We start from the raw sequence: 22,116 nt of genomic DNA, 5'->3' as shown, positions 1-22,116 counted from the left end.
GTAAAAGTGCAAAAAAAAAAAAAAAATGTCATTGGGATAGGAGCTCAGGCCTAGCAGCCTCGGTCCTCAGTTTTGTACAAGAGACACCTCTACCCCACCCCCTATCCCAGCCCTGACCCAATCAGACAGACCTTTGCCCCAGTGTTACCTCCTCGTCCCAAAGGATTGGAAAGCCTAGGCCTGCTTTTTAGGGCGATTAAGTTCTCCCGTTCTCTCCCTTTCCTCAGAGCACAGCCCTTCTAGCGGTGAAAGGGTACAGGCTCCTTCTGGTTTTTGCAGCAGGGGCTCTTGGTGGGAAATGCGACCTTCCTTATCCAAAAGGTCAGACAGAGCCCTCGGAGTGGATGGAGGGAGCACATCCAAGATGGAAAAATCAAACGCTGCAAATAGATCTCCAGTTAAGGATACTAAGCTCCTCTGAACGACAGCAAGAGTCCAAATCACTCAGGCCCAGACAGGAAAGAATGACCGCATCCTTCCACCTGCCAGGGGCCTTGCCGTGAAAGGGAAGGCCTGAGCCCAGATGGCACTACACACCCTGAGATAGGGGAAGGAGGAGAACGCTTCAGGCTGCAAAAGTCCATGTACCCGCATGCCCTGGCCTCTCCAGCCAGCCAACTCTTGTCTCTCTCTTTTGAGAAGCCGTACTCAACCTATTCTTGAAGCATGGATTCAATTATCTCACAATCAGTTGCCCATAGTCTTCTTTCCTCCCCTTCCCCATTTTTTTCTTTTCTCCTTTCTAGAAATTTCCAGACGCTGAAATAAATTTCTCTTTGGGTTTGGGTGTGGGCCCAGCTTAAAAAGAACCTGGCTTCTGTTTGGGCCTTTGGTCTCGGCCTTCATTCCTCAGAGAGCACTGATGGAGATGATTTCACAGCTTTCCTTGAGACGTCAGTTTCTCCACCTGCAGAACCTTGGTTGGGGTGCTGGGGCCTTTATTTATTTGTGACCTGTTAAAGGGATGTAGAGGGAACAGGAAGGCCTAGTTAAGAAACCTGTTTGCACCAAGCTTTTGTCTTTCTTTATAGGAGCCAGAATGGTTACTGGATTTTTTTTTCAAGGCTGGTGTTTTAATTTCCCCCACCCAGGAAGGATTTAAAAAGTAGGGGTATCCAAACCCTGCGAGACCCAAGTGGCTCTTGTGCCCAAAGAGGGCACGGGGTTCACCCTCCTCCTCTTTCTGAACAGCTGCTTGGATTTTGTCCCCGTCTCCCCTCCCTTCACCCCAGACCCTAAACTCTTTTAACCACAGCTGCTGACGGCGTTCCCTAGGCCCTCAATGTAGGATGGTCACTTCTCTTCAGCCTGCAAATGAGAAGTGACATTTCAGCCAACCCCTAAGCAGAGCCTGGGGACACAGGCCCATTGACAGAGCGTGGCCCAGGGGCCGCTGGGCTCCACAGCCTCCGAAGCTGCCTTAATTAATACCATCTTAAATAGTTCAGCCGCCACCAAAGACAAAGTTGAAGGAAGACTTTAAGGCTGAGTGCCCCTCGACAAGCTCCTGCCCTGTGTCATTCAATATTTAACGCGCCCACTTGTAATGCATCTACTGGTGCTCCTTTCTCAGCAAGGACATTATTTTTTCACGGTGCCCATAGCCAGGGAAAGCCCTTTAGGCAAAGAAAATCAAAATGTTTGTTGTTTTGGATGACTCATAACTCTTGTTTAACACAAGCACTTTCAGGCCAGTATAACAGGCGCAGCCTCCAAAGCAAACAGCACAATCCTCGTGACAGAGTTGGACACAAAAAGCACATTGTCTTGAGGACTACCCCTTTCTCTGGTGCTAGATGGGGGCCTGTCTCCCAGTGAACACCACGATGCCATTTCACTTTTGAACTATTGTTTTTGAGTTATGCCATGTGGTCAAAAGGAGGGAGAAGGGGGTTGTTTCCAGGCTCCTAAGACAAACGAGTTTGCCTTTTCAATGAAATCTCCCCGCGATCCTTGAAAACGGAGTTTAAATGTCACCTCCGCCTTTCTAATGGGCACAGGGCTGGAGGCGACCCTTCAAAGCGCCTGGGTGATAAACGACCCTTATTAAATATGGCCCTTACTGCTGGGAAAATACGGCGCTGGGCCCGCGTACCCAAGAGCGCCCCTCGCTGGAGGGCCCGGGAGCCGCAGGAGCCTGGATCACCTAGGGACAGAGGCCCCAGGACCTGCTCCCAGTGAGGGACAGGGAGCTAGAGTGGGGGGGCCTGGTTGTAAAACAACTTCTTATCTGCCGTCCCAACACGGCCCATGAGCCCCATCCCCAGAGCCACGGCCTGAAAGGTTGGTGCATTTCCCCTCTGACTTCTTTTTGTCGGTGGCCCAGTGGCGTCTGCAAGTCTGAGCTGCAAAGTTACTGATTTGCAGGCCGCATGTTAAGGCAGCCCATGTAAGTAATTTCTCTGGGCACCCCAGCAAAGGAGAACAAATCGCTGACAAAGGCGAGCGCTTTCGATTCAGCGGCGTCGTTAAGGCAACCCTGAAGTATCCCTCTTATAATAAGTTCCACTTCAAAGCGTTTCTCATTGAGCGGTGACTGCTTCGCACTTTTATTAAGTCCGGGCTTTTTCACTCCGAGGAATCATCTGTTTGGTTATTTTTCATCGTGTTTATTTTTCACTATTCACACAGTACTTGTATTAAATAAACAAAGAACAATCGCTCTGCAAATAAAAGTGCTTAGGTGGGGATAGAACGAAGAGGTACTGGGGATCAGGCGCCCCTGCCTCTCCCCCCCCCCCCCGCACTCTGTGACATCACTACCCCACCCCCACTGCGCTTTCTCTCCTCTCTCCATTCTTTCTCCTTTCTTTCAGGCCAGGAGGTTCTATAGGGGAATCATCGTTAACAACAAAAAAGCTAATATATATGATATGCACATATATATCATATATTTATAATCTTTGCCCATGTGTTTCTGATGAGGTGAGAATTGACTGAACTAACTGGCCATGAAGGTAAGGGTCACTGCAACTGTATCTTAATAGAGTGTCTCAAATTGCTGTGGACAGCCTGCCAGCGACTCTCATGGCCCTGCCCATTGCCATAGTAATTCTGACTCTCTCTGTGGATGTACCATAAAAACACTAGTTTGAATTTCAAAGAACATGCCTTTGAACTTCTCCCCGCCTGATTAGGCTCTTAGGTGGTGTGTGAATGTGTGCTCTGAGATGTTCCTGCGTGGGCGTGAGGTCTCTAAGAGGTTTTGTTCACAGGGAGGGGAAGTGTGCTGGCCACCCCAGGGTGCTTTCTCTGAGGTTCTCCTTCGTCCTTCCAGACCTGGAAGGTCCTTGAGGTCACGGGTGGTGTGTGGGTAAACCACCGGCAGATGGATGGATCCTTAAATCTGTGGGTTGTTTTGTCTGCCTAGTGATGGGTTGGTTTCCTTTTCTCTGATTTAAGGTGACCACTTGAGAAATGCAATCATCTCTCCTGCCCCTCCTCTGACGTAGTTCCAAGCATTAGTGGTGGCCAGCCACCCTCAAGTCACAGCACAGATCCAGATGACTCAGAAAAGCACAAGACTCCAAAAGCTCCCACAAAATGAAATACACCAATTATGAGACTGTAATCTAACTATTCAGTGGGCAGACAGTTGGACCCAGCTTGCAAGGTTTTCAGGCCCCAGGGCACTTGTGTGGCCACCTCCAACTCAAGAGAATATAATTCCCACCCTGTAAGCTCTTTCTAAGCACCTTAGCCTTTCCTGGCATTCATTTTACTAAGGAACATCTGAATAGGAGAAATATATAAACGAGGAAGAACCATGTGTTTGAGGAGCCTCCTGGCCTGGGAAACAAAGGTGACCGATTTAGTGTTTGCAAAGGCCACTTTTTTTTTTTTTTTTTTTTTTTTTTTTTTTTTTTTTTTGCAGAGGGAAGATGAAGTCTTTGATGATAGCCAACTTAGTGTCAGTAAGTGGCTTTCTTTGAGACATATTCAGATGGGAACGTCTTGCTTGCCAATTGCCATAGAAATCTTAACACACCATGAAGATTGTCCAAGCGCCAAGCCTTCCGTTCTGGACTAAATTACTTTGAAGTGGCTCAGGACGAGCAGTGGTCAATTTTAACTCTATAGACTGGACAGAGGACACTGGGAGTGGGAGATTGTGCGTTTTAAAGCAGAAAATAAGAAGGGGAAACTTGTTTTATACACTCTATACAAGGCTCTGCTCTCTGTCAGATATCTTTTATCTTTTATATTTCCCATGAATGATTCATGTCTTGGTGGCTTTGTGTCCCCCTTCTTTTCACAAGAAACTTCATTAGAGAGCTGTAAGTTTTCCCATTCGTGTGCTGGTTATTGTCATCGGGCTTAAAACAACTCTTGGCAACCTGTTTCACCTTTCCTACATTTAACAGACCTGACTTTGAAAAGCCACTATAACCTTTTGGAGAAAGGCTTATTGATGGGACTACCAATTGTTTTTTAAATACTTGCCTTTTATCTGTTTTGTAGTAGTGAACACAGAAACAAGTAAACAGCCAGGCTTGCTAGCATGCATTGCCAAACATATCAATTTGAGCCGCTGGAATATTTTGTTGCCATGAAAGAATTGCTTAACACCTGCCCTAAAATGCTGAGCTCAAGATACACCCCCCAAAATAAACTAAAATTGTAATTTTATCTTCTCCTCACCCTAGCCCCATGACCTGCTATGAGCTGATTTGGTATCCACTAGTCAGTTCCATTCCATAATTATAAATCGTTCCTGAGCGGTTTGCTGTCATCTCCCTTATGTCTGAAAGTTTCTCACTGCCCACTTTATTTTGTTCTCAAAATTGTCTCTTTTCTTCCTTTTAAAATGGAAGCTACGCACCAAAGAGCACTCCTGATTTTAACAACTGGAACTGGCCCCGAGATCTGTGCTTGTAACCTGCAGGAATTTGTTTTCATAGATTTCTTGGGATTTCTAGATCAGTGGTTTTCAACCTGTGGGTTGTGACCCCTTCCACAGGGGTTGCCAAGACCAACAGAAAACACAAATATTTACATTTTGATTCATAACAGTAGTAACACTACAGTTATGAAGTAGCAACAAAAATAATTTTGTGGTTGAGGTCACCACAACATGAGGGACTGTATTAAAGGGTCACAGCATTAGGAAGGTTGAGAACCACTGCTCTAGATTAAACTGTAAGTAAGCCAGGCTGCTTCCTCTCCCCCACCCCTTCAGGGGCTGATAAGAGACCAGGGAAGGGCACTGTTCACTACCATAGGGACTGTTCTGTTTTAAAAGAATGATAGAGATATTGTCACTGGGTCAAATGGAGCAATCCATAGGAAGAATACCTTTATTACCTTTGTCATTCAACCACCACGCTTGCCTTCTCTCTAATGGACGTACACACTTTTAAGGTTTTTATTTTCGGTGCATCAGGAACCAATAAATCTGTGGCAGAGTTAACCTATGCATGGCAAAATACATAAAATACACATTCCTTTGTTTCATAATAAATAAACCTGTAGCATGGTAAAGAATAGTGCAAACTACCATGGGAAAAAGTTGTATAAATAAAACAACTCATACATCAGGAATATTTTGTCCTAACAAATTTACAGTACATAAGTTATCCCACCCAAGTTCATACCTTATTTTTTTTCTATTTGAAAGGACTTTGAAAGTGAATAACGGGGAAAAAAATCAAATAAGCTTTTAAAATGTAGAATTATTTTATATTCAAGTTGTAGGTCTTTCTCTTTGTCGAGGAGGGTCTGCATGTGTTGTATTTACTGTAACAATCTGAAGACAAACATTGAAAGGTGTCCACATAACAGCACCATGCATTGTCCTAGTAATATATCTATAAACTATAATCTCATCAACACGAGGCAAAACGACATGCAGGAAGAGTCTTGGGTTTTCACATTACCTTGTCCATTCAAGTAAGCTTAAAAATATATTTTATATTTTCCCACTTTCCTTTTCTTTTTTTTTCTTAAATAAACCATGGATCATAAATGACAATCTTTCACCAAAATGTATAATATATTTCTTTGGTGTGCTTTGAACTCTTCCAGAAAAAGAAAAGGATCTTTAAAAATAAATTAATTAAAAAACCTGTACAAATAAAAGTATTCACAGACACTTATTAACAATGACAAGACTACATCAACCACTCACAGCACACAAAACAGATTTCTACAAATCCTGGGGAAGAGGGGGTGTCTTCAAGGTCTCTGAGGGTAAATTAGTGCTCTTTAGTATATGTGTGTGATGTTTCTGCTGGGCTACAGTTTGCACAGGAGATGTGTTGTACCAACTGAACACAAATTGACCAAGAGTTATTGTCCTAGGTCCTTGACCCTTTGTATCCTGGCCTGACAGCTCTGGCAAAGGTCACACACTCATCAGTGTTTGGTGGTAACTATAAACCCTTTTAAAAAACCTAATGTGTATAGGAGCCCCTCCTCTTGCAATGGAAATCATACATTTCACGTTGTCATTTTCAGATGGAAGAGGGTTTAGTGCTCATGGCACATGTGGAAAATGCATTAAAAATAACTTTTAAGAAAGGTTGACACAGTAGTATAAAAAGATAGTTGGCCTGTCTAGAGAAAAAAAACCTTTAAAAAAAAATAGGCAGAATGCAGCCGTAACACCTCCTCAGCCTTAACTGTGCATGCTGGCACCCCCCAAAAATACTCATGGTCAAACATAACTCATGACTTATTACCCAACAGGTTAGGATGCAGCGAGAGGCAGCATCTGAAATTCCCAATTTAAAAACAAAACACAGCCCAGCAGAGGGAAAAGAAAGCACTTGGATTACTTCTAGTTTACAAAAGATCACAGTTTCCCAGTTGTCTGTCTCAGCAGCTCCTCTTCTCTATTTCTGCTTGAACAATCACAGTAGCATGATAGAGGGAGATAGATCAAGGTGGCTGTACTTGGCTTGTTTTTCGGTTTCATTCATTTTTTTTTTTGAAATCACACAAGGAAAGATACTGAAGGAACAATCCTGTATAAAAATATCATGTCACGGTGAGATTGGTAATAAAAGCATAGGAATTAAAATGATAAATATTAGAAATTAAAGTTTTGTTTTTGTTTGTTTTTTATACAAAGACTTTTGGATACAGGCACAGTCCCGGATCTGTTGTCAGTGCAGCAAGTGTGTTTTACAATCAAGAGGCCTTTGCAGAATCAGGTCTCTAGAAGGCTCAAAAGCAGCCCTCATTATGGTGTCAAAGGCATCTGAGAGGCACTCCGGAACACGGAGAGAGCCTGGTTGATGTGTTAAGGTCTGACTTAATGTTCTTTTTTCTCTTGCTTAATAGTATACTCCACACACACACACACACACACACACACACACACACACACACACACACACTGTATTGGTAGTGTATCTCAATTTCTCCACTAATTTTCCCTACTAGACTCTGCCTCCAGGTCTGTCCTACTGCGATGGGCAAGTCCAGCTTGGTTGCTTTTTATTTGTTTACTTCTTTTTTTTCTCAGTGCTAGAGAGTGAACCCAGGGCCTTATGCATGCTAGGCAAGCACTCTAGCACTGAATTGCATCTCCAGTCCTGTTTTCTTTTTCTTTTTCTTTTTTTTAAGGAGAAAGAGGGAAAAAAAACCCAAATATCTTAATTAAATTAATTAAATGTATAAACACCATAGGGTTTCATACTGAATAAATAGGGCTAATTAGACCCGGTTGCAAGTCTGAGTCACCAGCTTGTCTCAGGCTCCGCATTGTCTCAGGTTAGGATACGGTCCAAGGACTCCCACTTACTATCTCACTTATTATAATCATTCTAATGTATCGTCCGCACGACTTCAGGATTCCCGTACATTTCCTCGTCTTCAGACTCAGAGGTGGTTCCGTTGCTGGAAGGTGTGTGGAGGTGGCTGGGGGCCCCACTGGCCTGGCAAACATACCACTCATTGAGGTTGGTCACCTGAGGGGACAGAGTGCTGGATCGACTCCTGGTTGGGTCCAGCACAGGGGACAAAGTGTCACCCACTGGAGTCCCCACTGATGAGTAGCCAAGGGCTCCTGGAGAAGGTGGGGGGGACTTGCAGTGAATCTTCATGTGCTTCCTCAGAGAGCTCGGGTGGGTATAGGATTTATCACACCCTCGAATCTTACAGTAGTACGGCTTGTCGCTGGTGTGGACATGGGAGTGCTTCTTCCGATCACTGCTGTTGGCAAACTTCCTGTCGCAGCCGTCAAATTCACATTTGAAAGGCTTTTCCCCTGTAAGGAAACACAGGAGAGTTTAACAATGGCTTCCCAGAGACCTCTCATTTGATGCAATCTTAGAACAGAGGTAGGGGTACATCCCTGTCCCCCTTGCCCCAAGAGCAACTCCCAGCTTTATTCCTAACTGCGGTACTCCAGACACTGCCAGGACTGGCCTGTGTCCACTGGCCTGGAGGCTTTGCTTGGATTTGGGGAGCACCAGAAGGGTCAGAGTGAAATGTGAAGTCGAGGGTGTGTGTGCCTCTGAAGGCCACCACACACACACACACCACACACACACACACACACACACACACACACACCACACACACACACTCCCTCAAGGACACACACACACACCACACACACACACACACCACACACACACCACACACACACACACACACATACTCCCTCAAGGTCTGAACATAAGTGGAAGATTCCCTGTTAAGATAAACACCAATGAAACCATATTTCCAAAACAATGGTTATAAATGAGAATCACAGGAAAAGAAAAACACACACACACACACACACACACACACACACACATATATATATATATATACTAATTTACAGTAGCTTGGGGGCATAGAGGGATGATAATGGCATATTATTGAGACTCTCCCTAGATTCACTGGTGGGAAAGGAAAGGAGAAAAACTAAACACACTTCTCTTTGGAAATAATGACACCTGTGAAACACACAATCTTATCCTGAGATTTTACAAAGTTGGTTAGGCAGAGGTCAGGCCACTGGTGTCTGCGTTCCACCAACAACCCCTATAACTTTAAGGTGTGTAAGGAGCAGACACTAGTAAACACGCCTCCACCCTGTGCCCTAAGGACACTTAACCTGACAAGTTTTTTTCACTCCTTAATAAGCAAAACCATTTTTTTTAAAAAAAAAAAAAAACAAAAAACAAGGTCCTTTGACCTATCACCTCTTTTAATTTACCCATCAGCCCCCAAAACACAACTCTTTAAACATAGGCCACATGTCCAGAAAGCAACACTGTTTAGTAAGCTGTAACTAGGGAAATTTAGCCAAACCACCTTGGTGTTTATGAAAAAGAGAAGATGACAACAGGTCATATTATAATTGAGCTTCCCTCTGACCTCAGTATTTATGAGCTTGATGTATTCAGGCACCAAATTAATAAGTCATCCCATAATACTGTTTTTAATACTATTTTTCCATTGAGAGGATTTTAAAAAAACAAAACAAAACAAAAAAACCAGCATAGAACATAGGAAAATGTTCTTTGTTTTGGATAATATATTTAAAAAGGCATAACAGTAGATAAACCTCTGTGGGTAATTATCTTATTTTCTCCATACCAGTATTTCAATGAGGTCTTTTTTCTTTCATATTCCACCAATGGTAACTGCCCCAATGCCAGAGTATAATACAGCTGAAAGTATTTAGGTGCCTAAAATATAACTTTCCAGAATACTGTTTAAAAAGGAAATTAGTTATTCTTGAAATGTACCTCCTACATTAACTCACCATCGAAGGGATACACAACTCACAATGATAATCACAACCTTTAAAATTCTCTACAGATTAATTAATCCCTTCCTATCAGAACATGGATTTGTCAGGATTTCTGTATTACACTGTAAGTTCAAGGTAAGCCCCATTTAACAGATCATCCTTTAAATATATACTATGTGTTATATATTGTATATATACACATATAAGCAGCCCTTCAATATGAAGGGTTAAGTGGTTTTATGCATTCCAAGCAAATACACCACTTTTCAAAATTCTCACTTTTCTGAGCAGCCTACAGTGGGAAAACAAGTGTTGAATATTGCTGGTTCCTCCATTCCACTGGAGAAAAAGCAGCAGGACTCAGTGAAGGAGATGGGGGTGGAAAGAAGGAAGAGGCTAGCGAATAAAGGACAGGGGCTGGAGAGAGGAAGAAAAAGAAGTCAGATACAATTTAACAGCCAATGTTGCTTAGGGGCTTGGGAGTGCCTAACCAGAAGGGCTGGGCGACCCCAGTGTTTCCGTCACAGACGCTGACAGAGGGGTCATGTCAAAATTGAACTATACAGAGTTTTGGAGATTTGGCGCTTGTAGCAAAGAGCTCTGTAGATATTGCCTAGATCTTGCCAGCTCTCTCTAGACACCGGCCAGACACAGGTTATAACTGCAGCTGTACGGCACGTGGGTCAGGAAACAGACCTTCAGGAGTGGCCTAGGGATTAATCCTTTGATCCATCTGTTCTGGGATCCCAGATAACCCCACAAGGGAAGGCAGTGTAGCAGCGAGGAAAGGAAGTAGAGATGGTCTATCTCTTGATACAATGCCCATTGGCTCAGAAAGCCCGGGGACAGCCAAACAACCGAATCTGGCGGTGCCAGGATCCATCCCTCTCGAGGGGCGCCCCACCAGCTCTACCTGCAAGGGTCCATGCAGCCTCTGGGAGTGGGAACAAGCAATGTGATCATCCTACTACGTGTAACCAGCAAGAAAATCCCACCACTTGCTGCCACGGATAGGGTCAGAGGGCAGCCTATCCTGTGGGAACCCAAAGCCACGATGGGAGTCTGTCAGTCAGTTTCTCCTTGGTCAGCTGCCAGCAGCCTCCAGGGTAAGGTCCACTGTGCCTCTCACGGCCTGGGAAAGTGGAGAGGGCCCAAAGCCTTCTTTCTGCACAGCATTTTGAAGTTCCCTTTAGCCCTGGCTGCGTGGGGGAAGTGTTTGCATTCTGCTGCCTTAGCTGGCCTGGTTGCTTTTACGAGAGTCTCGTGGGAAGTTTCCGTTTGGAAAAGTCATTAAGGAGAATTGATCCCAGTTACGGAAAGGGAAGGGGGGGGGGGGCGAGGAAAGAGGCCTCGAGGGAAAATGTACTTCTAGACGATCCTATCCTCCTTCTGGTCCTGCGAGTCACAGGGAGGCCTGCAAGGTGTAGGGCTGCAAAAGCAAGGCCTGGAGCTGCGAACCAGGATGCTCTCATAAAGACCTCAAGGCCTCAGGCCGGTAGGTCTTACATAAGGGCCCATGTTTCGGGCTGCCTCTTCGTCCCAGATGCGCCGATAAATCAGTCAAATGATTACTGAATGTAAACTCGGGTTACCTAAGTGTCCTCGGAGGAGTAATATTGTCTCTCATATAAATCTTGACTACACCCGCGCTCCACAGCGCTTTCGCTTGGCACGACTGTGCATTCTAGTCCCACGCCCCAGCCTTCAACATCAGAGCCACGACGTGGGTTGCAATGGGAGGAGGATCCTCATGGTTCTGAGAGTTTTCCCCAAGTTCCACAGAGGGGTAGGCCTTACCGACCCAGGAAACCACCCTCACTGGTGCCAAAACCTTCTTTATAAGGACAAAAGCCAACTTCTCCAGTGCCCCAACACACTCTAGGTAGGGCCGGCGGAACGTGTGTGCGGGTGTGTAAATGAAGTGTTGAGTGAGGCTGTGCGTGTGAGGGAGGTCGTGGTGTCACAGGAGTGTATGCACGAAGTCAGAAATGTGTGAACTGGTGTGAGATGCGCTCCCGTGAGGAGCGTGTGAATGGCTGGATGCCTCCTAAGGTCCCAGGGTGCTGTACTCTTTCCCTCAGGCCTTCCTCAACTGGACCCGGTGGCACCGGGACCCTTGATTCCCGGGTGAGACCGTATTGATCAGCCCCCAAACCGCAAATTCTACGCGCCCCTCCCACGCCATATTTCGGCAACGCAGCGGTCGCTCGAGACCTGCGTCCCGTGAGGAAGGAAGGTGCCACCGGGCGACCCCAGTCAGAGGTCCCTTCCCCATGGGCCTCCGGACCTCCCGGGGCTGGGCGCGTGGGGGCTGCGGACCGTCTTGGGCGCCTTCCTTCTGCTGCTGCTGCTGCTCCCGGGCGGCGGCGGAGGCGGTGGCGGCTGGAGCGCTTTGCCGGTCCCGGCGCAGGGGCTGCGTGCGCGCTGGAGACTCCGCCAAGAGAGAGGCCAGCGCGGAGCCTGTGTGTGCTATCGAATTACTTATTCATAGAAAAAAAAGGGGGGGGGAGGGGGAGAGAAAAAAAAAAGAAGTCACATGTCCGGGTTATACGTATGTGGAGAAGCAGCAGAAGGAGGGAAAAATGAAAGCGATCAGAAGGCAAAGCAGCGGCGAGGAGGCGGCGCAGGCGGCGGCGGCGGCGGCTAGGCCGGGGACAAACACCCACCTGTATGAGTGCGCTTGTGGATCTTGAGGTTCTCGGAGCGCGCGAAGACCTTGCCGCAGCCCGGGAACGGGCAGGGGAAGGGCTTCTCGCCGGTGTGCACGCGGATGTGGTTGATGAGCTTGTACTTGGCCTTGAAGGGCTTGCCCTCGCGTGGACAGTCCTCCCAGAAGCAGACGTGGCTGCTCTGCTCCGGGCCGCCCACGTGCTCCACAGTGACGTGGTTCACCAGCTCGTGCATGGTGCCGAAAGTTTTGGAGCAGGGCTTGGCACCGCTGACCGCGGGCGGCGGCCCGGCCAGCTCCTCCGGGTCCAGCCACTTGCAGATGAGCTCCCGCTTGATTGGCTGCCGCATGTAGCGCAGGAAGGCCCCGGCCGCCCCTGGGAGGTGGGGGTGGTGCGGGTGCGGAGCGGGCGCTGGCGGTGGCGCCGGGGGCGGCGCGTGGTGCTGCAGGTGGGGCCCGGGCCCCGCAGCCGCCGCGGCTGCCGCGGCCGCAGCCAGGTTCAGGTTTAAGTTCACGGCTCCGTAGCCGTGCAGGGCAGCGGCCGCGGCGGCTGCCACCGCCCCGTAGTGCGCGTCCCCTGAGCGCGGAGCGAAGGGTGGCTCCGCGCGGCCGTACAGCTCGGCCGCAGCGGCAGCAGCGGCCGCCAGCCCCAGGCGCATCTGGCCGTTGAGCGGGTGACCGCCAGGAGCCCCCGGAGAGTCGTGCAGCGCGGGAAAGAGCGCGGGGCCGCCACCGTCCCGGCCCGCGTAGGTGCCGCTGGCCGAGATGAACATCCCGGCTGGGTGGGGAGGCGGGGTCGGATGCTGGGGGGAGCTGCTGCCGGACCGTTGCTCCCCTCCGAGCGGGGCCCCGTGCATGGCCGCCGCGGGGGCCGTGGCGGAAAGGTCCCTCCGGAGGACGAAGTCCCTGCTGTGGCCTTTGCCGCTGCTGCCGCCGCCGCCACTGTTGGTGGCGGCGTAGCCCGAGAGGGCAGAAGGAGGAGGCGGGGGAGGGGGAGAGGGGGACTGGGAGGGAGGAAGAGGAGGGGCTGGAGGCGGGGGCGCCGAGGCCTGCGCGCCACCGCTGCCCCCGCCGTCGGGGTGGGTTCGGGCGCCCGGGTGCGCCCCTGAGGCCGCGGAGCGGGCGGAGGGCGCGGGAGCCTGGGGCTGTCCCTGGAGCGCCTGAGCGGGAGGGCTGGGGCCGTGCCCACTGGCCTGTGCCATGTGCTCGGGTCCGAGCGCAGTGCTGGCCGCGCCGGGGTCAGTGTCTGGGTCCCGCGGGTGGAGATGCGCGGCGACGGCGCGGAGTTGGGAGTGGGCGGGCGGGCCGGCCAGCACCGGGAATCCTGTCATATTCTGAAGCTGTTGGGCCTGAGCCGATGCCAGATCCACTAATCTCAGCGCTGGAGGGTTCCTCTTGCTCAAAGGGGGCTCCATCATAACTATACAATCAGGCCCATAGACCCTCGCTGGGGGCACTTTTTTCCCCTCCGTCCGCCTTCAAAAACATGTATATATTAGGCGCTCTTTAACTTCTTGTATCCTGGCCTCCTAACTGCTTATTCTTGTCCCCTTTCTATCCTCCAGCGATTGGCAGAGTGAACACCACATTTGAGCTGCACAGTGGGACCGAGTTTTTGGAAATGGCACGGGTGGGATTGGAGGGAGCCGTGTGATTGGCAGCTGTCTCGGCTGCGCGATTGGCTCCGGTTCAGGCTCTGGGCCCAGCGGGGAACCGCCCCCGTGCTCGAGACCGCCTGCGCTTTCGCTTCGCGCCCCCTCCTCTCCAGTAGCTCTGCATGCGGGTCCACCCCCCCACCCCTGGCGCCCAAGTTCCACTAGCAGAAAGTTTGCGCTTGGCCTGCGTACTCGGTCCCCTCAGAATGTTTGGTCGACGCGCCTGGTGTAGAGCGTCTGTTAGCTCCGGGCCAGAGTGCATCCGATTGCGAGGGGTCCAGGGACCTCCCGACCAGGGGTAAAGCGACTGGAGTGGGGGTGGGGAAGGATCTGAGGATGGTAGTACCCGAACACTTTCTATCTTCTCTCTTGGATTATCCCCGGCTGATCTCTGGACCGAGTGACCATCCTGCCATGGTATCTGTAGCAATGCCAGAAACTTCTTATATGGACCTCGTCTTCCTCTGGGCCCACGTGGGGTATAGACTGGAGGCAGAATAAGAACGATTAGTAAACGTAATTGGTTGCAAAACAATTTGATGGAACTTGGGAAAATACCAAAGTAAAAATAATATATAATAACTCGTCCCCCAAAGGTACAGTTTTGCTTAGACTATTTTAGCTCCAATATGGTTCAAAGAAACGGACTCGGGATGTAATCTCACTGGTCATGGGTTCTAGATCTGCTACTTCCAACTGTATCTCCCTGAGGGACGGTGAGATGGGAATATAGAGCGGGGAGGCGACGTTAACTTTTGCCTCCCAGAGATACCGTGGCAGAGAGGGCCAAATAACGTTTCTCCTAAGCCATTAAATAAAAGACATCCTTTAAGCAGAATGTCTCCTTCCTGCCCAGAATGTGACTCAGTTTCTCCAGAAGGACCACAAGTTGGAATAGACCAAATAAATTATTTAAAAAATCAGTAAGTATCTTGCCTATTTATTTATTAATAGAATAAGCTGCCTCCTTGTTAAATCGAAATGCCATACTTGAAAGTAAAAAAACCTAGGATCCCACGCCCTGGTTTTTAGCAAATGCTATCCCTTTGGATGTTTGCCACCAAACCTTTTTGAAAAATATAAGAGGTCCCTGCATCATTGGAGGGGTGGAGAAATGTGAGACACCCCCCTTTAGGGCGTTTCAATCTTCCAAAGTGTCATTTGTTTTTTATTTGAATAAAGTATTCTTTGTGCTGTCCTAAAATGCTCAAACTAGAGTGAAAATATTTTGATCCTTTCAATAAAATCATCTATAAAGTAGTAATAAGGAGTCGAATATGATAGCCCCCCACATCCCGAGGTGGAGAGTGGGGTGGGTGGGAGGTAGGGGGCAGGAACATAAGCAACCATGCTCAAGCTTAATTCATTTGCAGTTGGAGTAAAGATCAACCCCCCAAAAGCTGTCATCAGATCTTGGCCCTCAAAAGAAGTAAGTATTATTTCCAGAGTTGATTTGCTAGCACCATTGACATCGGTGTGAACCATGCTGCAGGAGCCTCCCTATGAACCTTAGGAATGCCATTTCTCTTATAAAGCTGACAACCAAACTAAGACAATCATGCCATCACATTCTAAATGCCTTCTTCTTTGAGCTTAAATGAAATTTAAATCTGGGGAAAAGGCGAAGAGCATGAGCAGAAACACACACAGTGACAATAATCAAATCCACATCTGTATTTGGGGTGGAGACTTCTATGATGAGTTGTTTCAGACACTTAAATATCCTGAGCCAACCATGGAAAGGTTGGTGAAGAACGGTGCCATCTGTATAGATGGCGTATAAGGGAAATCCCGCGTTGGGAATTATTACCACTGCCTTCATTTCCTTGAAGGAGATTTCAAATTATTTTCCTTTTATTTCAACCTCTTGGCAATGAATGTCCATACTGGCAGTAATGACAGCTCAGAGCGCGCTGCTGCTAATGCAGGTTATCAGCAAAAAACAAGCAAAACCCCCAAAAAAGTGAATAAAGAAAATAAGCACAACCTAGTTTATATGATATGGACCTTTGAGCAATTTTATTGTGCAATAAAATAGGTGCCTCCACCCCCTTCAAAATGGCTTTTCGTCAAGATTATAACTGCTTTGTTTTTATTGAATTGCTGAAATTTAATGGTTTAATGGATGGAGGCATGAAGGAAAGGCTGTAAAAATGTGGATAATGCTACAGCAGAGCCGTGTGGAATCTGGAACCCGCCTCCTTGTACAACTCTTGTTAAACACAGCATGATATGTATCTGTCATCGATTTAATATGTCTTAATTCAAATATAGCTCCCTGATCAATTCCTTTTTATGGGAGACCTAGAAAGAAAGAAAGAAAGAAAGGAAGAAAGAAAGGAAGGAAGGAAGGAAGGAAGGAAGGAAGGAAAAAGAAAAAAGAAAACACTTTCTTTGGAAATAACAGAAGTCTGGGTGGTGACTGGGAAGGGAATATTTATTTAAAGTGAGTTTAATGAATATTCAAATTTATGACCAAACCCAGACCCTAAAAAGATAATTGACTCAGGTAAATCGATTTGAGATGCTAATTCTTGAAAGAAAGGGCTGGGGAACAAAATTTCAATCAACACCAATAAGGAGCCAATAAACCGCCTGCCAATTAAACCTGAGAATAGGCCTAGCTACTTGGTCATCAGGAAGGCTCGCTGTGGATTTCCGGGATTGCCTTGCTTTATAAAAGGGCCTTTTATTTTGTAGACGCGCTTTTTGTTATTGTGATGACCTGCCTGACCCCAGGTGCGCTGTTTCTTTTTCAAGCTGTTTGGGAGCCAACCCCAAACCCCTTTAAATCCCTACTTTCTAAGAACGCAATAACTGTGTCACACTTCCTAAATAAACAACAATTTTCAGAGCATTGAAGAAAATAATGTACTGGTTTCCAAAGCAGGGAGTAATAGATGTATTCATGATAATTCCTTCCCTTTCTGTGGACTGTTACTCTATTCTGATGGTGGAACTGGTCTTCGGGGCCACTTCCCAAAACTCAAGCCCTGGTCTGCACTTTCCGCTGCAAGAGGTCCTTGTATGAAGACAGAGATACAGTAAGCCTTGGAAACACCGATGCTGGAGGCAACCGGGGCTCTGACGGCAGTAAATTTACAGACCTCACGTTTGTTCCAGTAACCCCAGCCCTCTAGCCCCCCAAACAAAGGCGCGGGGAGGTAGAAGGCGCAGACAACTCCCAGCTGGCCGGAACTCGACGGCCACGCTGCAGCTTAGCTGCCTAAAGGCCACAGAACTTGGCGCCTGGGGATGTTGCGGCAGGCTTCCCGCTGTCGGGAGGGAGGGCTGCGTCTCCCAGCTCCAGGTGCCTTCCGAGCCTCACTTAACACAGTCAAGTTTCCTACGATGGGTGTGGGCAATTAATAAACTCTAAGGGAAGTGAATTGGACATTTCCTGGCTTTTGAGCTTTTGTTTGATTGTTTCTCCAGGCGGGCGGGCACTTGGGGGACGGTGGGGTGGACAAGAAAGGAACTGGGGAGACCCACCGAGATGTCTTTTTATTGCCCCTGCAATTGCTTTACGACTCGTCAGTCCCGCGTGGTTTCTGAGAGGCGGCCTCCTAGCGGAAGGGCTCAGTGCGGAGCCGATTTGCAGTCTAGGGCCTTTTGGGTTGAACCAGAGGCGGGTTCAAGGGCGAATGGGCACACAGAACTGGTGGAGAAGGACGGGTGAAGCCGGGCGGGAATGCCAAGGGGTGATTAACCCACGCAGATTGGGAATTGCTAACAGGCGTGAAGATAGTGGTTGTAGTTCACCCAGAAAGTTTTCTACAAGCCGAAGCCAGAAGGGCAAACGGACCAGTAAATCTTCATGGTAGCGGAGCTCTATTAGGGCAGGAAGAGATGGCGACTAGTGGGTTGAAGGGTTTTTCCCAAGTCAGGTTCACTAGGCTTCCAAGGCAGCAAGGTCTAAAGTCGACTCTCCTGGCCACGCCCGCTCCGACTTCTCCGGATAAGAACCAGATTCTCCACTCGCGTCCTCATCGCTGGAGATTGGTCTGGCAAGGGGGTGGGGGGGCTACGACTGCTCTCAGAAACCTTGGTGCTCAAGATCGTCTGGTGGCAATTCGCGGCCCTCTGAGCATCTCTTTGAGGATCGCCTCTTTCCCGCTTTTCTAAACTCATACAGAATCTTCAGGCTCCACGGACACGTGTGGTGCGAGCGGTAGCCAAAAAAACGTTCTTTATTCTAAGGTTGATGATCCCTGTCACACATTCGAGGGCAAGACGGAGATGCGAAGACAAAAGTCACGACTGTGTTCACGCTGGATTGGGTGGGGGTGGAGGGGTGTGTCTCGTCTGAATCCTTCGGATAGTGAAAAACTGGCCCCATCCTGTATCCACTTGACCTTTGCATTGACAAACTGTTGAAAAAAAAAAAAAGACCAGCTTACTTTTACAGTGCTAGAGATAAGTTGTGTGAAATCTGCCTGTGGTCAAATATTCCCATTTGGTTTAAAATTATTTTACAGTCAGTGATAGGGGTTGTTTGAGAAAGGCCTTTGACCATTATTTGACCACTAGGATTGGGAATTTCTTGAGAAACACATTGCTTGTGTCCTAAAATACACTCAGAAGGTCCAAGTAAGAACCACAAAATGCTTTTACATGGGCAAGATTCACATAAAAACCTAATTTTTATTTTTTAGGCCTGGATGGACTTTTCTCGGTTTCTTACCCTTGGAAGCCAGATAAAGAAGCAGGCAGAAGCTTCAATGCACTTATTTATTTCAAAATTTGGGCGTTGTTCCCCCACTAAACACCCCCTCCAGCATCTACTCTTCAACATTTGAAGAAGCTGTTGAGATAAATCAAATAGTGACACGCTGATGGTTTTACTTGTGTAAGCAATATGGTTGACATATGGCATTGTTATTTATGAATGACAGCATAAATTGTATTACAAAGTCTACTGCAATAATACTGCACTTTATTGGAAAACTGCTGGCTTGTCGGTATTCAACCTCCGGGTTTGCCTGGAAGCCCAAAGGATAACAATCTTTGAAATAATTGAATATGCTCCTGTAAGCTACAGCCTCATGGTTTTTTCCCTTGTTTTGTTTTTTGGTCTATTTGTTTTTGTTTTGTTTTATAGCATTAAAACACTTCTATCAAAAGAGGAGATGAGGCAAGGACAATTAATTCCCCTCTTTTTCCAAAACCACAATTACTGTCACCCAGTTGAGGGGGGGGGGTGGCTCTGTGGTTGATGGCCTTTTCACCCCCATTCTGAGAAGTACAAAACTATTTATATTCTTGTCACTAAACTACTGGTGGGCACATATATTATATTGAGATTTTTTAAAAATTATCTTAACTACAGCATTTATAAAAATGAAAAGAAATGAAGCCACAGGAGAGCTTTGTCTTCTGGGATCTTGACTCTCACCATTCTTAATGTTATTTAACAGTTACAGCTTTGGTTAGGGTTTTCACAGCTTCCTCTTCTTCTACATTACAGCGCTCGAGACTTTTGTTCTAGGAGGGTTTTAGAGACGAGGGTTTCCCAGAGTACACATGTGGTCTTTCATGGGTCAGGGGTCACCCAACTCAGGAGTAGCTGAGAAAGCAGAATCAAAAATGACCTTCAACTTAATATCCTGTAGATGATCTTGTTAAATTGTAATCCTGTGATATAGATAATATTGGCCCTAGAACTTGGAAAAAATAAAATTATTAATATCAATATTATTTTGGTCTAAGATACAGAGACAATGTATTCCATGCATTTTTCTCACAACTCCTCTTTCCCATTTTTCATTCCTTTATGAAAAATATCAAGATTTTTGTGTTCTTGGGGCCAACAGTTTGTTAGTATTTGGCGTCTCCTGTCTCACAGTGTATACCTATATGTGTGAGAACACAATAGGTGAACACACAATGCATTCATTCTTCTGTGTGTGTGCATCATGCTACAAGAGCTCTCAGTAGACACCGTTCAGAGGCCCGCAGACAAAAGGAGATGTCCATGGATGCTGGGATGCTTGTGGGATTTGCTTACCCCGTGCCCTATTTTTATTTTTGTAAACACACCACATATTTTTTTTTTTTTTATCAAGCCTCGATTCTCTCCACTTGCTGGAAAATGCACCCTTGCCAGGAACCCAGGGATGGATATCCTCCTCAGCCACAAGCTGAGGTTTTGCCCTGTGCATGTTTTGCCCTGTTTGGAAAGAACAGTTTGGAGGAACTTACAAAGAAAGGACGTGCTTGCTACAGGTTTTGGGAGTTTGACATCACTGCAAAGGTTGCAACAGAGCAACCCTTTTTTCCTAGAAACCTGTTGAGAAAATGAATTCACTCATGGCGTCTTCCTTTCCTTTTCCTCCCTCCCTCCCTCCCTTTCTCCCTCCCTCCCTCCCTCCCTCCCTTCCTCCCTCCCTCCCTTATTCCTTCCTTTCCCTCTCCCTGCCCCTTCCTGCCCTCTTTTCTGTCTTCCTTCCTGGAAGGAAGGAACCTATGTCTACTTTTGAGGCAACAATCCAGAAAGCCTTCACACACACACACACACACACACACACACACACACACACACCACACACACACGCGCGCACACACACATGCACACACTACACACACACACACACACACACACACACACACACCCCTGTTCCCTTGTTCTTTCCCTCTTGCTCTTCCCTCTCCTTCCTTCAAAAAAAAAAGTCAAGGAAAAGGGTTTTTTTTTTTTTTTTTTTTTTTTTTTTGCAGAGAAATAAAATACTTCTGAGAGGAGGGATGGAGACGTGACTTTGAACTTGGCTCAGCTCCTCTGCTTCCTGCAGAGAGAGGAGAACTGGAGCTGGGAAAGAATAGCCAGGAGGGCCCAGCCCGCGAGCTCTCCGGCGGGAATTAAGGCGTCGGCCCCATCGCTCGGCCCTGGAATCCAGCGCGAGCAAGCGCCCAGCCGTGCCGTCCTGAAATGCGGGCACAGCAAAGGAGAAATCAAAGCGAAAGGAGAGAATAGGTCAAAAAGGAGAGGGAGGGAAGAGTGGGGAGGGGTGAGAAAGTGGAAGAGGAGGAAAAACCTGCAGCTGCGGGGGCTTGAAAGAAGGCAATAAGGTCTTTGGATGAGTAAGTCTGTTATTCTCACAACCAGTCTTAGGTTAAAAAAAGAAAGAAAAGAAAAAAGGAAGGTAATATTTTTAGAGCAAATCGTTATATGCACTTTTCAGTATAAATTGATAAATAAGGTGAGTAAATGTGAAAGACTGAACTGGACAGGTTTTTAAATAAATGGATGGAAGCCTTTCGGCTTAGATGACCCCCCCCCCCCGCCCGCACCGCCGCAGTCTAGCGTGCCAGTTTGGCATCTGCCCTTTGAGAGAAGAGGTAAAGGTATGTGGGGAAAGAGAACTATTTCCTCCCTCCAGCTTCCAGGAAAGCTCCTGATTTTAGACAAGATGCCTTCTTCTCCTGGCCGTTCCTCCCCTCCCCCTTGGCAGGGAAGCGGGAACCCAGAGGGAGAGAAGGGAGCCTTTATAGGAGGGGCTGCGGCCAGCTCCAGTAGTGGAGCCAGACCCCCTTAAGGTATGAGAATCTGCTTGAGCAGGCAGGAGATCCTAGTTCATTGCAACAATCCTGAACAAGAGAATTTATTCTTCCAGCGTGGTTTTTTTTTATTTGTGACTTCATTTCAATATAAAATTTCGAAGTGTGTGCTTATTCTCTTGCTCGAATTTTTATCTCAGTTCCCAAAGATTTATAAATAAAAGCAGTCTCAGGCCTGCCAAAGGCGAAGAAAGACTTTGACCACAGGCTGTCCCTTCTCTTCCCCAGACTCTGAGCCCACAATTCCCTCTCCCGTTACCACTTGAGCGTGATCTGAGGACCGTGGGACGTCCTTAATGGTCAGCCAGCCTAGGGTCGAGGGCGGCGCTTGGGTGAAGCTTTGCGGTGTGTTCATTAAAGAATGAGTGACATTTACCGTAAAGAAGGGTTAAGCCCCACAGTTTATTTTTCCGAGGCCCTGAGCCTGACATATCAACAGCCAAATTAAGGCCTAAACCTTGCTTGATTCTGGGCATCCCACTTCCTAGCTCAATGTGGCCGTGGACCGGATCAGTGGGCATCCACCCTGAGGGTGACACTGTCTT

The 22,116-nt window shown here is 47.4% G+C and overlaps 2 protein-coding genes across 2 annotated transcripts in view; one reads left to right on the top strand and one right to left on the bottom strand.

The window, feature by feature from the left end:
- Clybl (citramalyl-CoA lyase) overlaps window positions 1-19,381 on the top strand; it is a 287,801-nt gene extending 268,420 nt beyond the window's left edge. Inside the window, exon 8 of the mRNA XM_042054112.1 lies at window positions 18,673-19,381. Within this exon, the coding sequence (XP_041910046.1) occupies window positions 18,673-18,816 (144 nt within the window). The 3' untranslated portion in view covers window positions 18,817-19,381. The remainder of the gene's footprint in view (window positions 1-18,672) is intronic.
- Zic5 (Zic family member 5) lies at window positions 7,770-13,780 on the bottom strand. Its single transcript, XM_038310332.2, has 2 exons — window positions 12,361-13,780; window positions 7,770-8,212 (listed from the first exon to the last, which is right to left on the bottom strand). Exons 1-2 carry the CDS (start codon window positions 13,778-13,780, stop codon window positions 7,770-7,772), a joined length of 1,863 nt encoding a protein of 620 aa, XP_038166260.1.
- Window positions 19,382-22,116: the final 2,735 nt, after the last annotated feature.

Source organism: Arvicola amphibius, chromosome 13 (genome assembly GCF_903992535.2).
Source record: "Arvicola amphibius chromosome 13, mArvAmp1.2, whole genome shotgun sequence".
In the NCBI taxonomy this organism is placed as follows: Eukaryota; Metazoa; Chordata; class Mammalia; order Rodentia; family Cricetidae; genus Arvicola; species Arvicola amphibius.
Note: the sequence above shows the minus strand (reverse complement) of the source record. Positions and strands in the feature narration are given on the sequence as shown.